Below are 19,056 nucleotides of genomic sequence, written 5' to 3'. Positions count from 1 at the left end.
CGAAAAAACGTGCTTCGAACCATCTCACTTTCATTCTTTCATCGGCCTTACTGTCGTGAATCATAATCACCTGACGAGTGAGATCGCTCGGATTCGTGCCGAAGGATGTCGAAGATTATAGGCCGTCATTTGCGACAGCTTGGAAGAACCAACAGACATAAGAAGGTGAAAAAAAACAGCCCGTTTGACAATGCATGTGTGTGCTGTCGTCAGTTACTGTCGGGTTATGTACCGAATGTACGGGAAACAGGGAGAGCTGTGCAATGCAATGACAGCCAAATTAGTTGAAAACTTGCTGTCATGGATATGCAGTCTTTTTCAAAAGCTTGGACGTGAGATCGTTTAGAGGATCAAAATCCAAGACGAAAAGAGAATACAGTTGAACATCCAGCGGCTATCAACTGGAGATATGTCTACAGGGTACCTGCAGAAAGTTGATGAGCGAATCGAGGATCAAGTTGAAGGTAACCTGAATGAACAGTGGAGGCATACCAACAGTGCCATCAGCACCGCAGCGGGAGAAGTGTTGGGTACATCTGCGACAGCCACGTCCAATGAGTGGTTTGACGCTGAGTGCCAGCGAGCGACGGATGAAAATAACCGCGCCAGAGTTCACATGTTAGCCACGGCTGTGACCCGTCAGAGCGTTGGAATATACCGGGAAGCTAGAGCTGCTGAAAAAAGACTCCATCGCCGGAAGAAACGACAGCATTGGGAGCGTATAGAAGCTTCTACAAAAAGATTAGTGGAATCAGGAACCGAAACGTGTCAGCCTGTCACCTTTGTTGGTGATTACGCTCGACTACGGAGCAAATGTTCACCCTGCGACAGATCCTCGATAAATTTCGAGAATTGAACTCATCATCTGGTCATAGACTTTAGAGCAGCGTACGATACAGTTAAGAGAAAGGATTAATGACGATTTATGCTCGAACATAGTTTCCCAACAAAACTAATTAGGTTGATAGTGTCATCTTGAAAGCTCTACATCATGCGTCAGGATAGTCGGTGAGATATCGGAGTCCTTCGTGACGTTAGATGGTTTGAAGCGGGGAGACGGGCTGTCAAACTTATTGTTCAACATCGCATTGGAGTGTGCTATACGGAGGGCTGGCGTGCAAAGAAGCGGCACCATCGTTACGAAGTCTCACATTCTTCTAGGTTTTGCGGACGATATCGGCTTCAATGGTATCAACTGTAGAGCAGTAGAGCAGGATAGGACTCATCATTACCTCTGCCAAAACGAAATAAATGGTGACTGGTAGAGAGCGTGGTGGTCCGACAGATGTTGGTGCTGAGGTGATGTTAGATGTGGAAACTTTTAAAAGTATGTTTGAAGCGGATAAAAAACGGTAGGCTTCAGTGAGCTGGGGATGTAGCCAGAATGCGGAGGAACGACCAGTAAAAACCATATTTAGCAGGAATCCCGTCAGAAACCGCCGAATTCGGGGTGGACTCCGCACTCGTTGGATGTGTGCTGTCGACGAGGGTGCTGTCAGGGGAGATTCTAGGACAGCAGTGTAAAAAACACACGAAATCTTTTTAATACTAACATTTTTCAAAAATTTTACTTCAATATATAAAGTAAAATTATTGTAAAGTGCAATGTCAAGTTCCGTTAATTAAATTTGCATTAAATTTCTAATGTTGATTTGAATAACACTTTTCAATTTACGTGTTGAACCTTACAATCTTTCTTGGTGGGATACCGTAAATCTTCCGTCGTATCCTGATCGTCTACCCGGCCTAGAGTCACTGGAACGACGAAGGAAATTTATCAAGCTCAAAACAGTTGCCCTAGAAAGATTATAGCTTTTCAACCATTCCTGTGAATTTTGGTGCCCCTAGCCGTTGTCAAAACGCGTCAGCTTACGTCAAAGTGTTGCATAGTAATTGCTCACCGGGTTCGTCACTTCAACATTATGTTTACGAGAAAACTGATTTAATTCTCTGACAAAATTTTTGGTGACTAGGGATAAAAAAAATGTTCTCAGTTTAATTCAATTTCTGCAGTCAAATACTCCTCTGTGCAAGGTTACAATTATGAATCTACTTACTTTTAAAAGCTTAACAAATGTCAACTTCTCAAACTGAGTCGAGGAATTTACTGCCTTTGAAAGATGGTTTAGCTTAATCGATGATCATAAAATGCAGGTTTGATTGCAAGTTTACTCTAAAAGCTACGCAAAGAGTGAAGTAGGGCAAATGTAAACGACAGTTGAGGAAAAACAAATTATTTTGTTGATATTGGAAAAATGACAGCCATAATGCAATCATATGAGAGTAGCCCACTTTTCGTAATTTTGTCTGTTTACATTTCTATTAGGTGTTAAAGACGTTTCGTGTTAGAAAGTAAAATTCGTATAATGTGAATCGGACATATCTATGTCTAATTTGGGCATTTATCCACAGCACATGAAAATGAGGTTTGTTAAAAAAAATAGATATGATGATTTTGATTTATTTGCAATTGTCACATCTTACCCTATGAGCCTTTTTAATGAAGTAGCGAGGTACTAGGCAACATGCAGAGGTTATAACGTTCTGGTGCCGCTTTCAATTTTATTACATTGAAAATAAAAATAAATTCAAAAATTTGACCCAATCTATTTAGAAAAACAATTAAGCTTTTCTCGCAGCAGACGCGTCTTGATTCGAGAAAAGTATGAATTTACTGTACAGCACAAATCCCCAGACCAAAAAACGATTATTACTACCAGATAAATATTTCCTGCATAAAACAATACTGGCTTGCCCACCGGGACGAGAAGTAAGCATCGCTCGGCTTAGTATAGTGCCACAGTAAAACGACTGTTCTCGTGTAGATAGTTCTGCACTTCTGATCCTAGCCTTTTGTGGCATAGCTGTTACCCTTTTTTCGCCTTCTCCTTTTCACTCTCGTTTATCGTCGTCACCGTCGCGTCGTCTTGCTCGCGTACGGAACGAAGAAGGGTGGAGCAGCTTCCACAGCCCACTTGCAAAGTGTATCAAATCTGGCTAGTCGTTGCACGCAAGGTAGGGACATTCTTTACGCGCATTCGCTGTTGGCTACTAGACTGGGGTTAATCGGTGCGGTGTTTTACTATCAAGTTGTATGTCCCACGGCGCGTCGACAAAACCCTCCGCGCACCCGACTCGGGAGAAAAGTGAGAAGGATATATTCGTGCGAGTCGTGATCTGTCGTCTGGCTTCAACGCAATCCGATCAGGGGTACTGTAAATAGAACTTAACCGCATTACCTTGCCTGAAAATCCGAACTGGAGCAGAGCAAGAGGGTGCGATTTCCGAGCGGCAGCGCCCAACGTCGTTGTCATAGAGGTCCTCCAGTCAGTGCGTGTATACACAGAGGGGACATTTTCTGCGCGCGGTAGTTCGCAACGCGTTTCGCACATTCGGTGGCGTATTTCGGTTCCGAACCGGCGACGGGTTATAGTATATAAGACACTAGTGGGCTAGGCCGAGCCATCAGTAGTAACTTTAGATCGCTCTATGCCAATGTAGAGCGTTTTTTTGCATGCGGTCTGTTTAAATATCCCATTTCGAGTCCTTTCCCGCCGTGCGTTCTAATAGTGCTCGTTCCTTATCGTGCGTGCGTGCGCGACGGTAGAATTGTGTGAAAATTCGGTGTATTAAGATGAAGGTGAGTTAGACAGCAGTACATGGAGATACAGTCTCTAGTTTGTGGAATACTGGTGTTAACAGCATTTATAATCATCAACAATGTGGAAAACGGAACATTACAGTTGAGAGAAAAGAACATTCTACGATTGCAGTACATTTATCGATAACCTTCAGGCCTTCGATCTTTAACGCCTAACTACATATGGATTATGGTAGTGCTTATAGTGACTTGGTGTGACACCAGAGGCTCGAACTGTTACAAAAGCTGGTTAAAGTGACTCGGTGAAGTGATCCACATTGCATCGTTAGATCCCTCATTAAAAACTGCATGTGAAACCATATAAGTGTTGTTTAAGGTTGGACTGTGCTACGGACACTAGAGTTGATATAAAGGTGACTGTTGTACTAATAAATTGCTACCCGTCTAAGGATTTCGTCGTCATGTGGCGCTGACAGCTCGTTTAAGAATATGCCTACGAAAACCAGATCGACAGCCAACCACTCAGCCAGTCACGGATCGCACTAAACAAGTGATTAGAGCTCGTGCGACCTGCCAGCCAGCGAGCGCAACTTAATGAAAACTCGCTGTCTAAGGGGTGATATTGCTGGGTGTGTGCGCGTCAACTTCCCTCGATAACATGATTATGCTTCTAAAATGCCGCCAAATTGCCTGTTACAAACCCCAGCACTAATACCACCTACTTTACTGCTACGGCAGTGAAGTTTTGTCAGAATTGGAATGATAATTGTAAGGCACGCGGACATACTTACGGAGCAAGTCCACGCCTAGCGGCATTTCCAAAACCAGCTATCTACGCGGATCAACTGCTGCAACAGGAAATGCAAATCACGCTGCCGCAATTTTGCTGTGGCAACTAATATGTATCCCGTATAATATATTCCACCTGCTGAATCCGGCTTGGGTCTGAACAAGAGCCCATAAACGTAAGAACTAATAGTATATTGGCGCCCTTTGCTGGTAGGCAGTTCAAATGTGCTCTTGCAGTGCGTGGTGGCAAATGGATGAATGAATAAATTATAACTGTTCTGAATAATTGAACGACAGCTACTGTGAGAACTTGTTGAGAAAGAAAAAAATCGCGAATGATCACAAAGTGAGTCACACCTGAACTGCACTGTTCCATTGCACGACATTGAAAGATCAGTAATGCTAGATTTTTATGTTTTACGATGAAAAAGTCATTACAAATCACCAAATAATAAAATTTTTACCAATAAAAAAAAAAAATACTCAACGTTCTGATTTTCATCGGAAATTTTTTCTTCTTGAAAATGTAACTGAAACAATTTTGAAAAAAAAAGAAGACGTTGAAATGTGAACTGAATCACGAGAACATGATATTTTTGATTGCTCTCGAAAAATTTAGTAGGTGAAGCTTTGAAAAATTCTACCTCGAAAACTTTGATCTTCTACTCTAATGTTATTTATAATCATCGTGAACGAGTTGTAGAAAATTAATTTGAAGATTTGAACAAAAAAAACTGTTAAAATTACTCCATTTTTCCAACATTGAATAAAAAATGTAAGCATTTTTTAATTAAACCATATAAAAATGAAGTCACTCAGTAACTTTTTGAAACTCGTCGCAGATTTTAGGAGAACAGATTTTCTTACATTTTAGAAATTCATGTTTTCACGTAAGTTTTACGTTTTTTACGAAATTTCATTTACTTTATATTTTATGTTGCATACACCTTTTTGCATATTTTCTTCAGGTTTGAAAAGAGACACGACAGCAAAAAATAGAGTCAATAAAATATTTCCTTGAAAGATGTCCAAACAACTCCACTTGAAATGTGTTCACTAAAAGTAATCAAGACTGAAATTAAATCAAAAATCGTCATTGAAACATAATGTACATAAAAGTCAAAAAAAAAATTACTCCAACTTGCGAAACTTAAAAAAAAATTGAACGAGATTACATGGTTTCAATTAAAAAAAAATCAAAAACAGCTATTTTTTGCTAATTTCGTGCTAACTCGACCAGATGTTGAATTTAATAAAGCTTTGCTGGTTATCTATGCCTTACTGAATTGAGCAAATTGCATTTAACTGATGCCGAAGTATTTGATATCCAACATAGAAAAAAAATTGATTTCAAAAACCTGAATTCATATCAGATCCAAATTTTCAGATAAACAATTTAGGATAGGGAACGGCTTAAACAGTGGCGCCTATTTTAATCAGTCGAAGAAAGCAGGCCTTAAACTCCTGGATTTTGATCAATATCGATAATTTCAATGATCAAAATTTTGATTGTCTAGCTGTCTTACGAATATGAGAAATACCGTTAATCACAAAAAAATCACACAGAAATCACCATTCGAAACAAATCGACCTGTATTGCAGCCATTTAGGAGCCACTTCTGCTGCTGAAAAAAAACGCCTGCAAAACAGATGGAAACTGCTTAAAATAGGTTCGGGGTGATTGGAATAGTGTCCCTCGATTGGTAACTTTAATTGATTATTGTCAAAGTTTGCTAACTTAATTTTACAATCTGAAAACAAGTTCTGACAGAGAGAAAGATAGAGAACAGATTGATATACTTCTGTTTGAATTTCACCCAACACATTTCGAGTATTTTGTCTCAATACACAGGCGGTTCCTAAAGCTGCATAGAATATGTTTCATACCAATAAAAAAAAATCACACTAAAAATGTCTAAAAAATGCAGAAAACGTCTATCTAGTTATCTAAAAAACGGAAAAATCGACTTTCTGGAACTTAGCAATTTTTGAGCTGGGAAACATTCTCATTTCACTTGTCTTATTCTCAATTTCACTTCACTAGCAATCTCACTTCACTTGAGGCGGAATCGGGAATAGGTCTCAAAAATTGAAGTGAGCGTGAGAGTAAAATATGGTGCTTATTACGGGAGTCACTTCACGGTGAAATATATTTCACTCTCACGCTCACTTCACTTTTTTAGACCTATTCCCGATTCCACCTCAAGTGAGGTGACAAAAATCACCTCCGTGGAGTGAGATTGACAGTGAAGTGAAATTGAGAATAGGACAAGTGAAATGAGATTGTTTCCCAGCTCAAAAATGTCTAAGTCCCAGAAAGTCGTTTTTTCCGATTTTTTAGATAACACCAGATCGTGAAGTGTTCTGCATTTCTAAGACATTCGGCATCAAAAATTTCCTGAACTACTTTGCAATTTTTCATCGACCAAAAAAATGAAAATTTGACCGCTTTAAGGCACGGATCAAATTCTGATTCGTTTCGTTACTGAAGGATTAATATTTACCATTAAATTACAAATCAATCAACTTTAAGACTTATGGCATCTTCGTGGAATCATTTCACCTTTCAAAATGGTGGTGAAATAATTCCACGCGAAACGTCGCTTTTTCCGTTTTCACTTCACTGATATGACACTCATAATAACCCAGATTCCGCAGCAGACGTCACTTTGCGACGTTTTTCTCACTTATGTGAGTCCTGTAATAGGATTTTGTTCACTTCACTCTGATTTCAACGTGAAGGGACTCCCGTAATAAGCACCTATATTTCACCGTGAAGTAACTCCCGTAATAAGCACCACTATTTCGCCGATCTACACTCAAAATTTGCTGTTTTTATTCACTGCACTTTGCACTACGATATATTTTCATTGTCCTGATGAAATGAAATTATTGAATTGATGTTCAAAATGAAATTAAGTTTGGGTTTTTAAAGACTTTTTTCTAATTTTCGAATTATAATTACATACTTCTTTTTTTATACGTTGATTTGAAGGAAATCGAGGTTTTTGGGTGATCCTCTGAAGTCGAGTATACTTTGGCTGTAGCTTGATTGTAATTTGAAGAGGGATGAAATAATGAAACATCTGTGTATGAGGTATAATTTTCACTCGACTAAATAGTTATTTAAGCTCATCTGACATTTCCGTTTGCTCGACTCACCAGTCGTAAATCTCTCGAAGATTTTTAGTGGTTCACCATTATCTCGAGTAAGACTTGGTCATTTTACCATTCGCCTAAAAGTACCAACAACTGCATCATGGACAACTGCATGGACATGGACCTTTTACGTGAGACGTTGCGAGAAAATGGTGATACGTTCAAAGGCTAAATGACACGATTGAAAGTTTCCACATCATGTGGCCCCCACAATGAAGGGTATGACTAAACTTCTCCTGGAAAAATGAATTTAATTGCTGGTTACGGTTAATCGGGAGCATGGTTTGCTGCATCCGAAAGTCTTTTTTTTTTGTTATAGAGCAAAACAACGCCAAGTGACCGATCGTTGAGTATCGACCATTTTTGTTTTGAATGAAGCTTTGCACACGTGACTGATTCAACGAATTGGGTATTTTCGGCGGGTGTAGAAATTTTTCAGACTCAAGAGTAATTTTCTAAGCGGGCGTTTGTATTTTGGCAATGATTTGTTCAAAACATTGTAGCTCAGAATTTTTCAATTCCAACATTTTTAGTAATAATTGTATTTCAATGATGGTTGATGACTTGAGCAATTATTTTCGATCAAAAAAAACTTATGATGTAAAACTTCATAGACCTAAAACCTTTGGTAAAAATTCCTGAACGGAAAAATGTAAGACAAATGTTTACTTGAATGTTAAGTTCAAAAGATATTTTTCACACATTTTTGAGAATAATCAAGTTCTAGTAATGCAATATGATTCTAACAGTAATTTTAAATTATCAATCTCTTGGTGACCAATTGTCTAACTGCATTCATTTTTAAGATAATTCAAAACAAGATCGAAAAATTCCATTTTATTTTATTTTTTTTTCTGTTATTTTGAAAATACGCCTCTTGTGATTTATTTGTAATTCTCCAGCAACAAACATAGATTTAATGATATGTACGATCAATAAATTTAATTCATTCTTTGACAACAAAGAGAGTTAAGAAGTTATGTTCGTCTTGTAAATGATTCTTCGTGAATGTGAACAAACCATAACTTCTAAATTATTCGTCCAATTTCTTAAAACCGATTCCTTGAGAATTAAATTCTAGAAGTGTGCTGCTAGCCCTAAAAATTGTTTGGCGTGAAATCCGTCTATAAAAAAATCCATCCAGGATTGTCCAACAATACTGTATCGTATTGATTCCTAGAGATTTTGATTGTGGTCACAGAATCGTTTTCAGTCTTAACCCATTATGGACCGGACCTAGATCCCGATTTTTTTTCCAAAATGATTTTCATGATGCGGGCTAGTATTGTTATACCGTGAGGCGTCCTAATTCTGCGCGGCTCTTAATTCTGCGCACTTCGTATCAAAATTTGGATGCCGTTTAGTTAGAAAGTAAACATAAGCAGAAAGCTACCAGTTAATATATAGGAAATCACTTCCAAATATCATTTTTGAAAATCTGCTTTCAATTGATATTTTTTTAACATTTTAATACGAAGTGCGCAGAATTAGGGCGCCTTCCGGTAATCAAAAAAAAATAATTACCATTGTTTTGTTCTTTTGTAGTATACCTCTTCTTTAGTCTATGTACTCGTAATAGGGTCGAAATTCGTGAAACGGATCACTAAAAAACGCGATGTCTAATTTTTTCAAATAAGTATTTAAAACTTCAAGAGTTTCACTCGGGAAGTTGATTTTCCAATTTTTTTTTAATTTGAGTAAGTTTTTAAGTTGTCATTGTGATTTGAAAATTAGGTCAAAATTGTTTTTAAACAGACATAGCTTTAAAAATATTGCATCGATTTTGATGAAATTTTCGCAACAGATGCATCCTAGGTTGTAGTTTACGAAAATATTTTTTTTTTTGAGAAATACATATTTTTTCAATAGTAACTATTAAAAACAATATGTTGAAAATCTATGTTCTGGGGCACTGAAAAATCTGAAAAAAAATCACAAGTATTTTTGACGAAATTTCGAAACTACCCTGAAAATTTCGTGGGCTTTCAAAGTTGGTGCTATTGACAATTCCAGTTTCAGTTATATGCAAAAATTCTGTAAGGTTCGTAAAATTAGTTTAATAGAAATGATTTTTAGTCGCAAAACAGTCAAACTATGCTTAGTCTGTTACCCAACGTAATGATGAAGACAGTATACTTTATGCCCTTAACAACTCGCAAGCCTACCTACATACTTTACTAAAAAAATAATGCAAAATTTAGTTAGGGGGCAACCGTACAGAACGCATCAGTGGGGTAAGATCGCCCGTGTTATTACTTTTAGACATTATGGTGCACTTTTTGGTATGAGAACTGGAGAAAACTGGGTTTAGGAGCATTTCTCGCATGGAAATGCGTTGCGGCACCAACTTTGTTGAAGGCCCATATCTTTTGATCGAAAAATAACACCAGCGCGAAATTTTCAGGGTACTTTCGAAATTTTGTCAAAATTACTTGTGATTTTTTTCAGGTTTTTCGGTGCCCCAGAACATAGATTTTCATATTTCAACATATTGTTTTAAATAGTTACTATTTAAAAAACATGTTTTTCTCCAAAAAAAAAATTTCGTAAGCTACAACCTAGGATGCATCTGTTGCGAAAATTTCATCAAATTCGATGCAATATTTTTAAAGCGATGTCTGTTGTCCCAATTTGGCACTGAATTCCGTATGAAATGTATTACCTTATTAGGATTTGCAAACCATACCTCGAAAGTCTTCGCAGTTCATTATCCAAAGACTGTTATATCACACTCCAGGAACCCAGTATAACCAGACTCAGTTCCATTCTGCCGGTTATCTTAGTTAAAGAATACACTCCTCATCCCTTAGAGGTACGTGTAAAGGCTTTCAGTGCTTTAAGTGCTGCTTGGCTATCGGAGAAAATTCATATATTAGCATGTCTATATTTCCCAGCCAAACGGACTTATGCGCATTCATATATTGCAAATATTTCGGCAGAGAACACTGTAGGCCAACGTTCAGTCGGTATCGAAATACTTATTTCTGGACCACTTATACCTGCTCCGGTTGAATTATTCATTTTTGAGCCGATTGTGCACAAGACCCGTGGCTCTGTGGTTAGCGATGACGATCGGTTAGCTCTCCCATACGGTTGTGATATCGGGTTCGATTCCCAATCAGGTCGAGGATCTTTTCGTTCTTGAAATTTTGTTGACTCAGCACTGGGGCACGGCCTATCGTTGTGCTTATCCTACACATGCAAAATATGCCAAAAACAATATCGATAACGATTTCTCTCAACTATAATAGTTGATCGAGGCCGCTATTAGCCGCAAGGACTAACGTGCGATGTTGTTATTGTTGTTGTGTAGAAGACAACAAAGCCTTGGCAGATATTCGGGCCACCAAAAGGTTTTTCAAAGTTTGCTTTTTCATCCAATCTTCGTTAGCTGGTAGAGTAGGGAACATAATTTAAGAGGCTATAAAGGAGCCGCTTGTGTCTTCGTTGGAGGGTAACGATCTTTACGATACAGCATTGAAAACTTGAAAATGGTTTTAAGAGGACGAATATAAAATTGTTGGATTGGCCGGCCTAGTCTCCTAACTTGAACCGTATCAAAAATCTATGGAAGATTGTTATTTCCTACGTTGCAAAGCATCATCCAAAGAATGAAACAAACTTATGGAACGTCGTACAGGCAGTGTATAATGCTAGTCCAGCTTCTACTCGTGAAAACCTGGTTGTAAACATACCACGAAGATTGAATATGGTTTTACAAAACAAAGTACAAGCCACAATGTATTAAAAGTGACAATTGTAACGTGAAAGGTCACTTTGCTAACGTTATGTAGAGAAATAAAGCTTATTTGGAATGTTTTGTATATATATTTCAATAGTGTATTGATTATTTTCGCCACCTTAAAAACAATGGCTCAAGCAAAAAATTTTCGGAATCACCGACACAGAAAAATTCTAGTTATTTCTCTGTTCCTCTTTGAAAGAGAGTGTCTGCAGATCGTAATGACGTTACATAACATCATATAACAACTAAAATCAGTGCCCAAAATATGGAAAACTAACCTTAACTGCAAGTGTATTTATTATTTTCTCCATGACTGTATTTCAACCTACGAAATTTATAAAATTCAACTTTGACTAATGCTTTTCTTAAAACAATGCAAACCTCTCCTATTAATGGTGATTTTATAATAACGAAAAATTTTCATTTGAAACTTATTTTTAATGAGATATTTTGAAAGCAACTCAAATATCCTACTAAAGGCATAGCGAGATATGATATCAAAATTTTATAATATTTTCATATCCATGCATGAAATGTGAATATCTTTCGAATAACACGATAAGTTCTCATATCTAAATATGTTATTCATAAGTTATGATTTTGTTATGCTCTCCTGCCCGGGGAATCATTCACATGATTTACATGTAGTATTATTGTAGTAGCGGTCTTATCAGCATTTCTAATGATCATTTTCATTTCAAATGATAGTTTATGACTTTAGGTCTCATTTCACTAGGACTACTAGGAATGCTGAAATAAAAAATAATAAATGATACTATCGTCGTTTTCTCAGCACAACAATTGACCGTCTTGCCAGAAAGGCAAACAATTTTTTGGATCACTCTGATTACCGAAAAAATAATATTTTCACTAAACTATCTTCACCTCCATGTTTGAAATATTCCCATCTGTTTCTATGTCATTGATAACTACCGTTTTCTGAAGTTTTACAGCAGCAGAAGCTATTTGAATCACCTCCAACCTTTTTTAAGTAGTTTGAATTTGTTTTGCAGGGGATTTTCTTGAGCACCCGAATGGCACCTGTATGGCTGCAATTTTGTTTGATTTTGATTTAAAACAGTGTCCCTCCATTGAATATTATTAAAGTTTGCAAAATCAGTTTGGGGCCATCCACATACCTAGTGGACAGCTTTGGGGAGGGGGTGGGGTGTTATGTCTAATGTCTATGGTCCATACAAAAATTTTAGATTTTCTATGAGCAGTCGTCTAAGGGGGGGGGGATGAAAATCGTTTAAAATCTGTCCACGTGGTATGTGAATGACCCCGTTTATAATCTAAAAACAAGTGCTACTCATGTTTGTATTTAACTTTACACATCTCGAGTATTTTATCTCAATACACAGAGGGCTGATAAGCTGCCTAAAATAGGTTCCCTACTCTATCAAAATTTTTGTTTTAGCGATTTTTCATAACTTAACCGTTTTTGCATTTGAAATGCTTTATACGTCAGCCTTCAGGTAAATATTTTTCTAACATTTCATCACCTAGAAATTTTGAACCGAATTTATGTTAGTTATTGTTTCAACCTCTATATTTCACTTAAAACATTAAGAGAAATATGAATTAATTTGAATTGTTATTTAAAATTTTAAATTTCTGTCTTTTGATTTGTCTCAAAACAAAAATTTGTTTTAGTGTTTATCTTTTCACATAGCGTTATTAGAACGCTACTACTCTATACAAATATATTAAAGTATAATGCTAAATGGTAAGCGATTTCTCCGCTCATAAAAAATATAAACTTTGCTAAGCCAAATACATATGCATTCAAGCCGAAACCAGGTGGAATTGATTGGTCGATCATATGGCGTGAACATGTTTTCATACACACAAGCATCGTTATTTACCTATAAATTATCAAGTTGTTACCGCTGGTCTTATTCAGGCCGCCATTTTCCATTCTAAGTGCTCTTGAATTCGTTTTGTCACCCAAAACTTGCGATGGTTTACACTTGTCCATATTAATCTTTTTTGTTTGTCATCGGTGATTAATTAATAAACAGGAAAAAAATCCCTAATTGCATTGGAATATTTTTGTTTCAATGCCCATTCATCGCAAAAACTAACTAAACCTTTGACAGCACATTGAAAATATCTAAACAAAGTGCAATAAATATATAAAATGTTTGTATCCTCTTATCAACAGAAATTCTAGACTTTGTCTCAAGAAAAAACTGTTAATTTACAAACAAATATTTAGACCAGCAATGTTATATGCAGTCCCCATCTGGACAAGTTGTTGTACAACCAGAAAGAAGATGCTTCAAAGAATTCAAAACAAACTTCTGAAAATGATATTGAAGCGTCCTCGCTGGTTTAGCACGAATGAACTACACAGGCTTACTAATGTGAAAACATTAGAAAATATTCAGTGCGTCTTGAGCTACCCGACAGATCAGACGTATTTTCGGTTGCTTGTGGACTGGTCTTTGACTGCCTATAGCTTCAAAGTTTGTGTTTTGTCAGTATGTCTTTTAAAGATTACCTGGAAGTTAACTTACATCAGTCTTTCTCAAGACTACCTATTTCTTTCTTTCTCAATACTTGCAATTTGATATTATTTTTGAACTTTTTTCGTATCACCTGAAATGGCAGGACGAAAAAAGAAACCACGCATCGCTACGGAGAGGAAAAGAGAGGCATCTCTTTCTGAAACTAGCTTATGCAGTGAAAATTTATATGATATTCTGCCTGAGCAAGAAGCCGGCGAACTTGAAATGTTCGAAAGTAAAACTATTCAAAGTGAAATTTCTGTAAAAAAGGAGATTGTTCCACCTATTGTACCTATTGTGGTAACTATTGCTTCTAAATTTAATATTTTTAAAAGAGAACTTCCTACGTTTCTCTCCGACGTCAAAGTTACTTATCAAATTGGCCGAAGAGGCGAATGCCGTTTACTGGCCCAAACATTGAAAGATTGGAATCGTCTTATTCAGTATTTAACTGAAAAGATGTATAAATTTTTTACATATGATACGAAGAGCGCCAAGCCGTTCAAGGTCGTATTGAAAGGTCTCACCAACGATCAAACCGTTGATGAGATCAAAATTCCTTTGACAGAATTACTTGGTATAGCCCCTACCCAAGTAATTCTGATGAAACAAAAATCACGAGGCGAAAACAGTCAGCGAACTGGAATTTCCCTTGTAAATTATTTAATTCATTTTAACCGCAGTGAGGTTAATAACTTTTTTTTTTTTTGAAAAAACACATGCTTTATATAACGTGCGTGTAAAATGGGAATTATATCGAAAGTTTGGCGGAGGTGAAAAGCATATCACCCAATGCCGTGTTTGCCAACATTATGGCCATGGTTCAAAGTTTTGTAACATGGACCAAAAATGCCTCATTTGTGGAGACTCTTCTCACAAAAAGGACACATGTCCTGTGAAAGAGAGTAAAAATTTTCGCTGTACGAATCATGGTCGTAGCCAGAATTTCAAAATGGGGGGGGGCAAGCTCTTCAAAATTTTAGAAGTAAAAAAATGGTACACTAAGGTCGCTTTTCACGCGGCTTTTTTTCACGTGGATCCCGGAATTTACGCGGTTTTTTTACGCGGATTCCGAAATTGACGCCATTTTTACGCGGATTCCGGAATTTACGCGTTTTTTTACGCGGCACGTATCCCCCGCGTAAAAAGCGACTTTAGTGTGTTTTGAAAAATAGAAATAAATACTAGTCTTTAGTGATTGTTACATCAAGGCAACCAGTGAAAAGTTGCCCTTGACATCAGAGTGGAAAATTTGATTATTCTTTGTCCAACCTCGAATATAAATAGATGTTCTTTACTAAAAACTTTTAAGTTCATTTTAACCTTTGGACATATTATTTTGGCGACGAGGATCTCAAGAATCCACGAACATGGCAGAAGATAGAGTTGATCAGCAGCCGCAACCGGGAATTCGAGATATGATTCACAAGATGGCCCTAATTTTACAGCGGATAGCGGTCCAGCAGCAGCGTCAGTATCAAAGTCAGATTTTGAAGTCCCTCTCTTCGAACATCATCGAGTTTGTCTTCGACGAAGAAAACGGAGTTACGTTTGGATGTTGTTGTTTAACCGCTACCAGGACTTCTTCGAGAACGATGCAGGCCAGCTGAATGATGCGGCGAAGGTACAGTCTTCGGGTATCAAACGTCAGACGTTCCGGAAGCGGTTCATGTGACTTTTCACGATTGTTGTTGACCATCTGCCGATGAACACTCAGCAGGCAGAGAGCACTCAACCGCTGTTCAAATATTGTTGTGCTGAACGAGCGTTCAATCGTGCATGTTTCCATGGTAGAGCAAGTGCAATTCTAACTGCTTTCTCAGTCGCAGGGAAGAAAGAACGGGCTTTAGCTAGCAGGTCTATAAGATCCAACTCTTACAAGTTTTTACGGTCTGCTCTCATGCTGCTGCAATGTTTATATCAAACTTCCACTTCTTCAACAAAATTGTCAACTTCATAAAAAATTACGAAATTTTCGCTTTTGAGCTTGAACTCTTCCAACGAAATGCGTATTACGTTAGCGGGATGCAGCAAGGACAACACGTAGGCAGGTGCACTATCTTCATCGAACCGTGTTTCCAGTGAGGTTACAAGAGAATCAAGGTAAGGAATTATCACAGCTCGGTTCCAATACTCCAAGCTAGTTTATGCATGCGGATTTGCCCGGCACTTTTGTCGCTGCAATATCCTTGGTGGATCAACTGAAAAACCTGTGCAATTCCACGCAACATAGCGCAAGCATTTCAATCAATTATTTTTGATCTGGCTGATACTTTACACAGGTGTTTCTATGGGCTGAAGATGTCGTTTTGTGCTATTAGAGTTATTGAAAACAAAATTCTGCACCAATAACAACATTTAGGGGGGGGGGGGGCAACGGCCCCCTGCCCCCCTCTGACGGTGCGAATTGTAACGGCAACCATATGTCGAATTTTTATCAATGCCCAGCCCGTTTAGCAATTGTTAAGGCAAGGCAAGGTCAACAAAATTCAGAACAAACTTCAAAACAAAATTCTCCGAGCGTACCAGTGACGCATAGTTTACCTACTCATTTGCATACCCGTTTAACTTATGCACAGGTTACAGGTAGTTCGAACATTCTACCGCCTAGTGTTGGTAGTTCGAAAATGACCGTTAATATGGGTAAGCAAAACACGCTAGAAAATAATTGTACACCTATTACTCCAGCTAATATTGCTGCCGAAAATATTTTTTCTAATGTCAACTGCCTGGGGCCTATTACGGCAGGTAAACTTTCTTTTTTGCAACAGGCAATGTTCGATCTTATGAACGCCATGTTGCAGGCAAAATCAATGTTTGAAGCCATTCAAATAGGCACAAATTTTACTCAAATAGGCACAAATTTTACTATTAAATTGTTTCCAATTTAAAATTTAGCAATGATTTTAAATAAAACAATTAAAATATTAAATTGGAATGCTCGCTTATTGAAGGCCAATGAGAATGAGCTTTTTAATTTTTTAACAGTAAATAATGTGCATATTGCAATTATTACTGAAACATTTTTGAAACCTAACATAAAATTAAAATATGATCCCAATTACGTGGTTCATAGATATGATAGGATTCAGCGTTCCGGCGGTGGAGTTGCAATTGTTATTCATCGCCGAATCGAACATCGTGCTCTTCCCCACCTTGAGACGAAAGTTATTGAAACTTTGGGAATTGAAGTTCAAACTGAACTTGGGATTTTATTTATTGCCGCAGCATATTTACCATTTCAATGCACACGCGAGCACAAAAATTATTTTAAAGGAGATTTACAAAAACTCACCAGAAATCGTTCGTAACTTTTAATATCGGCGATTTTAACGCTAAACATCGTTCATGGAATAATTCTCAAAGTAATTCCAATGGCAAAATTTTATTCAATGTTTGTTCTTCAGGATACTATTCTATTTTGTCTCCGAATAGTCCTACATGCTTTTCTTCTGTAAGAAACCCTTCAACAATTGATTTGGTGCTTACAGATCAAAGTCATGAATGTAGTGATTTGATCACACATGCTGATATTGATTCTGACCATCTTCCAATAACTTTTTCTTCATCACATGAATCAGTTTTAAACCCTATGAGCGCTGTTTTTAATTATAACAAGGCTAATTGGGAAAGATACAAAACTCATATTGAGAGAAATTTCAATAATGAGCTTGATTTGCAAAACGAAGTGAATATTGATTCCGCTTTGGAAGCATTAAAATGTGCAATTGTTGATGCCAGGAATTATTCTGTTCCAAAGGCTCAAATGAAATTTGATTCACCAATAATTGACGAAAATCTTCAACTTCTAATTCGTTTGAAAAATGTCCGCAGACGTCAATATCAACGTTCTCGTGACCCTGTTTTTAAAACTATTTATAAAGATTTACAGAAAGAGATTAAACATAGATTTACTCTTCTGAGAAATCAAAATTTTGAGACTAAAGTTGAAGGTAATATTGCTGCCGAAAATATTTTTTCTAATGTCAACTGCCTGGGGCCTATTACGGCAGGTAAACTTTCTTTTTTGCAACAGGCAATGTTCGATCTTATGAACGCCATGTTGCAGGCAAAATCAATGTTTGAAGCCATTCAAATAGGCACAAATTTTACTCAAATAGGCACAAATTTTACTATTAAATTGTTTCCAATTTAAAATTTAGCAATGATTTTAAATAAAACAATTAAAATATTAAATTGGAATGCTCGCTTATTGAAGGCCAATGAGAATGAGCTTTTTAATTTTTTAACAGTAAATAATGTGCATATTGCAATTATTACTGAAACATTTTTGAAACCTAACATTAAATTAAAATATGATCCCAATTACGTGGTTCATAGATATGATAGGATTCAGCGTTCCGGCGGTGGAGTTGCAATTGTTATTCATCGCCGAATCGAACATCGTGCTCTTCCCCACCTTGAGACGAAAGTTATTGAAACTTTGGGAATTGAAGTTCAAACTGAACTTGGGATTTTATTTATTGCCGCAGCATATTTACCATTTCAATGCACACGCGAGCACAAAAATTATTTTAAAGGAGATTTACAAAAACTCACCAGAAATCGTTCGTAACTTTTAATATCGGCGATTTTAACGCTAAACATCGTTCATGGAATAATTCTCAAAGTAATTCCAATGGCAAAATTTCATTCAATGTTTGTTCTTCAGGATACTATTCTATTTTGTCTCCGAATAGTCCTACATGCTTTTCTTCTGTAAGAAACCCTTCAACAATTGATTTGGTGCTTACAGATCAAAGTCATGTATGTAGTGATTTGATCACACATGCTGATATTGATTCTGACCATCTTCCAATAACTTTTTCTTCATCACATGAATCAGTTTTAAACCCTATGAGCGCTGTTTTTAATTATAACAAGGCTAATTGGGAAAGATACAAAACTCATATTGAGAGAAATTTCAATAATGAGCTTGATTTGCAAAACGAAGTGAATATTGATTCCGCTTTGGAAGCATTAAAATGTGCAATTGTTGATGCCAGGAATTATTCTGTTCCAAAGGCTCAAATGAAATTTGATTCACCAATAATTGACGAAAATCTTCAACTTCTAATTCGTTTGAAAAATGTCCGCAGACGTCAATATCAACGTTCTCGTGACCCTGTTTTTAAAACTATTTATAAAGATTTACAGAAAGAGATTAAACATAGATTTACTCTTCTGAGAAATCAAAATTTTGAGACTAAAGTTGAAAAATCGAAACCATATTTGGAAGCTGTCGAAGA

General features: G+C 36.9%; 1 protein-coding gene across 1 annotated transcript in view; it reads left to right on the top strand.

The window, feature by feature from the left end:
• The first annotated feature begins 3,101 nt into the window (after positions 1 to 3,101).
• The window catches only part of LOC129726050 (paternally-expressed gene 3 protein-like), a 31,389-nt gene continuing 15,434 nt past the window's right edge, over positions 3,102 to 19,056 (top strand). The window contains exon 1 of the mRNA XM_055682612.1: positions 3,102 to 3,640. Within this exon, the coding sequence (XP_055538587.1) occupies positions 3,635 to 3,640 (6 nt within the window). The 5' untranslated portion in view covers positions 3,102 to 3,634. The remainder of the gene's footprint in view (positions 3,641 to 19,056) is intronic.

This window comes from Wyeomyia smithii, chromosome 2, assembly GCF_029784165.1.
Source record: "Wyeomyia smithii strain HCP4-BCI-WySm-NY-G18 chromosome 2, ASM2978416v1, whole genome shotgun sequence".
Taxonomy (NCBI): Eukaryota; Metazoa; Arthropoda; class Insecta; order Diptera; family Culicidae; genus Wyeomyia; species Wyeomyia smithii.
This window is presented reverse-complemented; position numbering and strand designations above follow the sequence as displayed.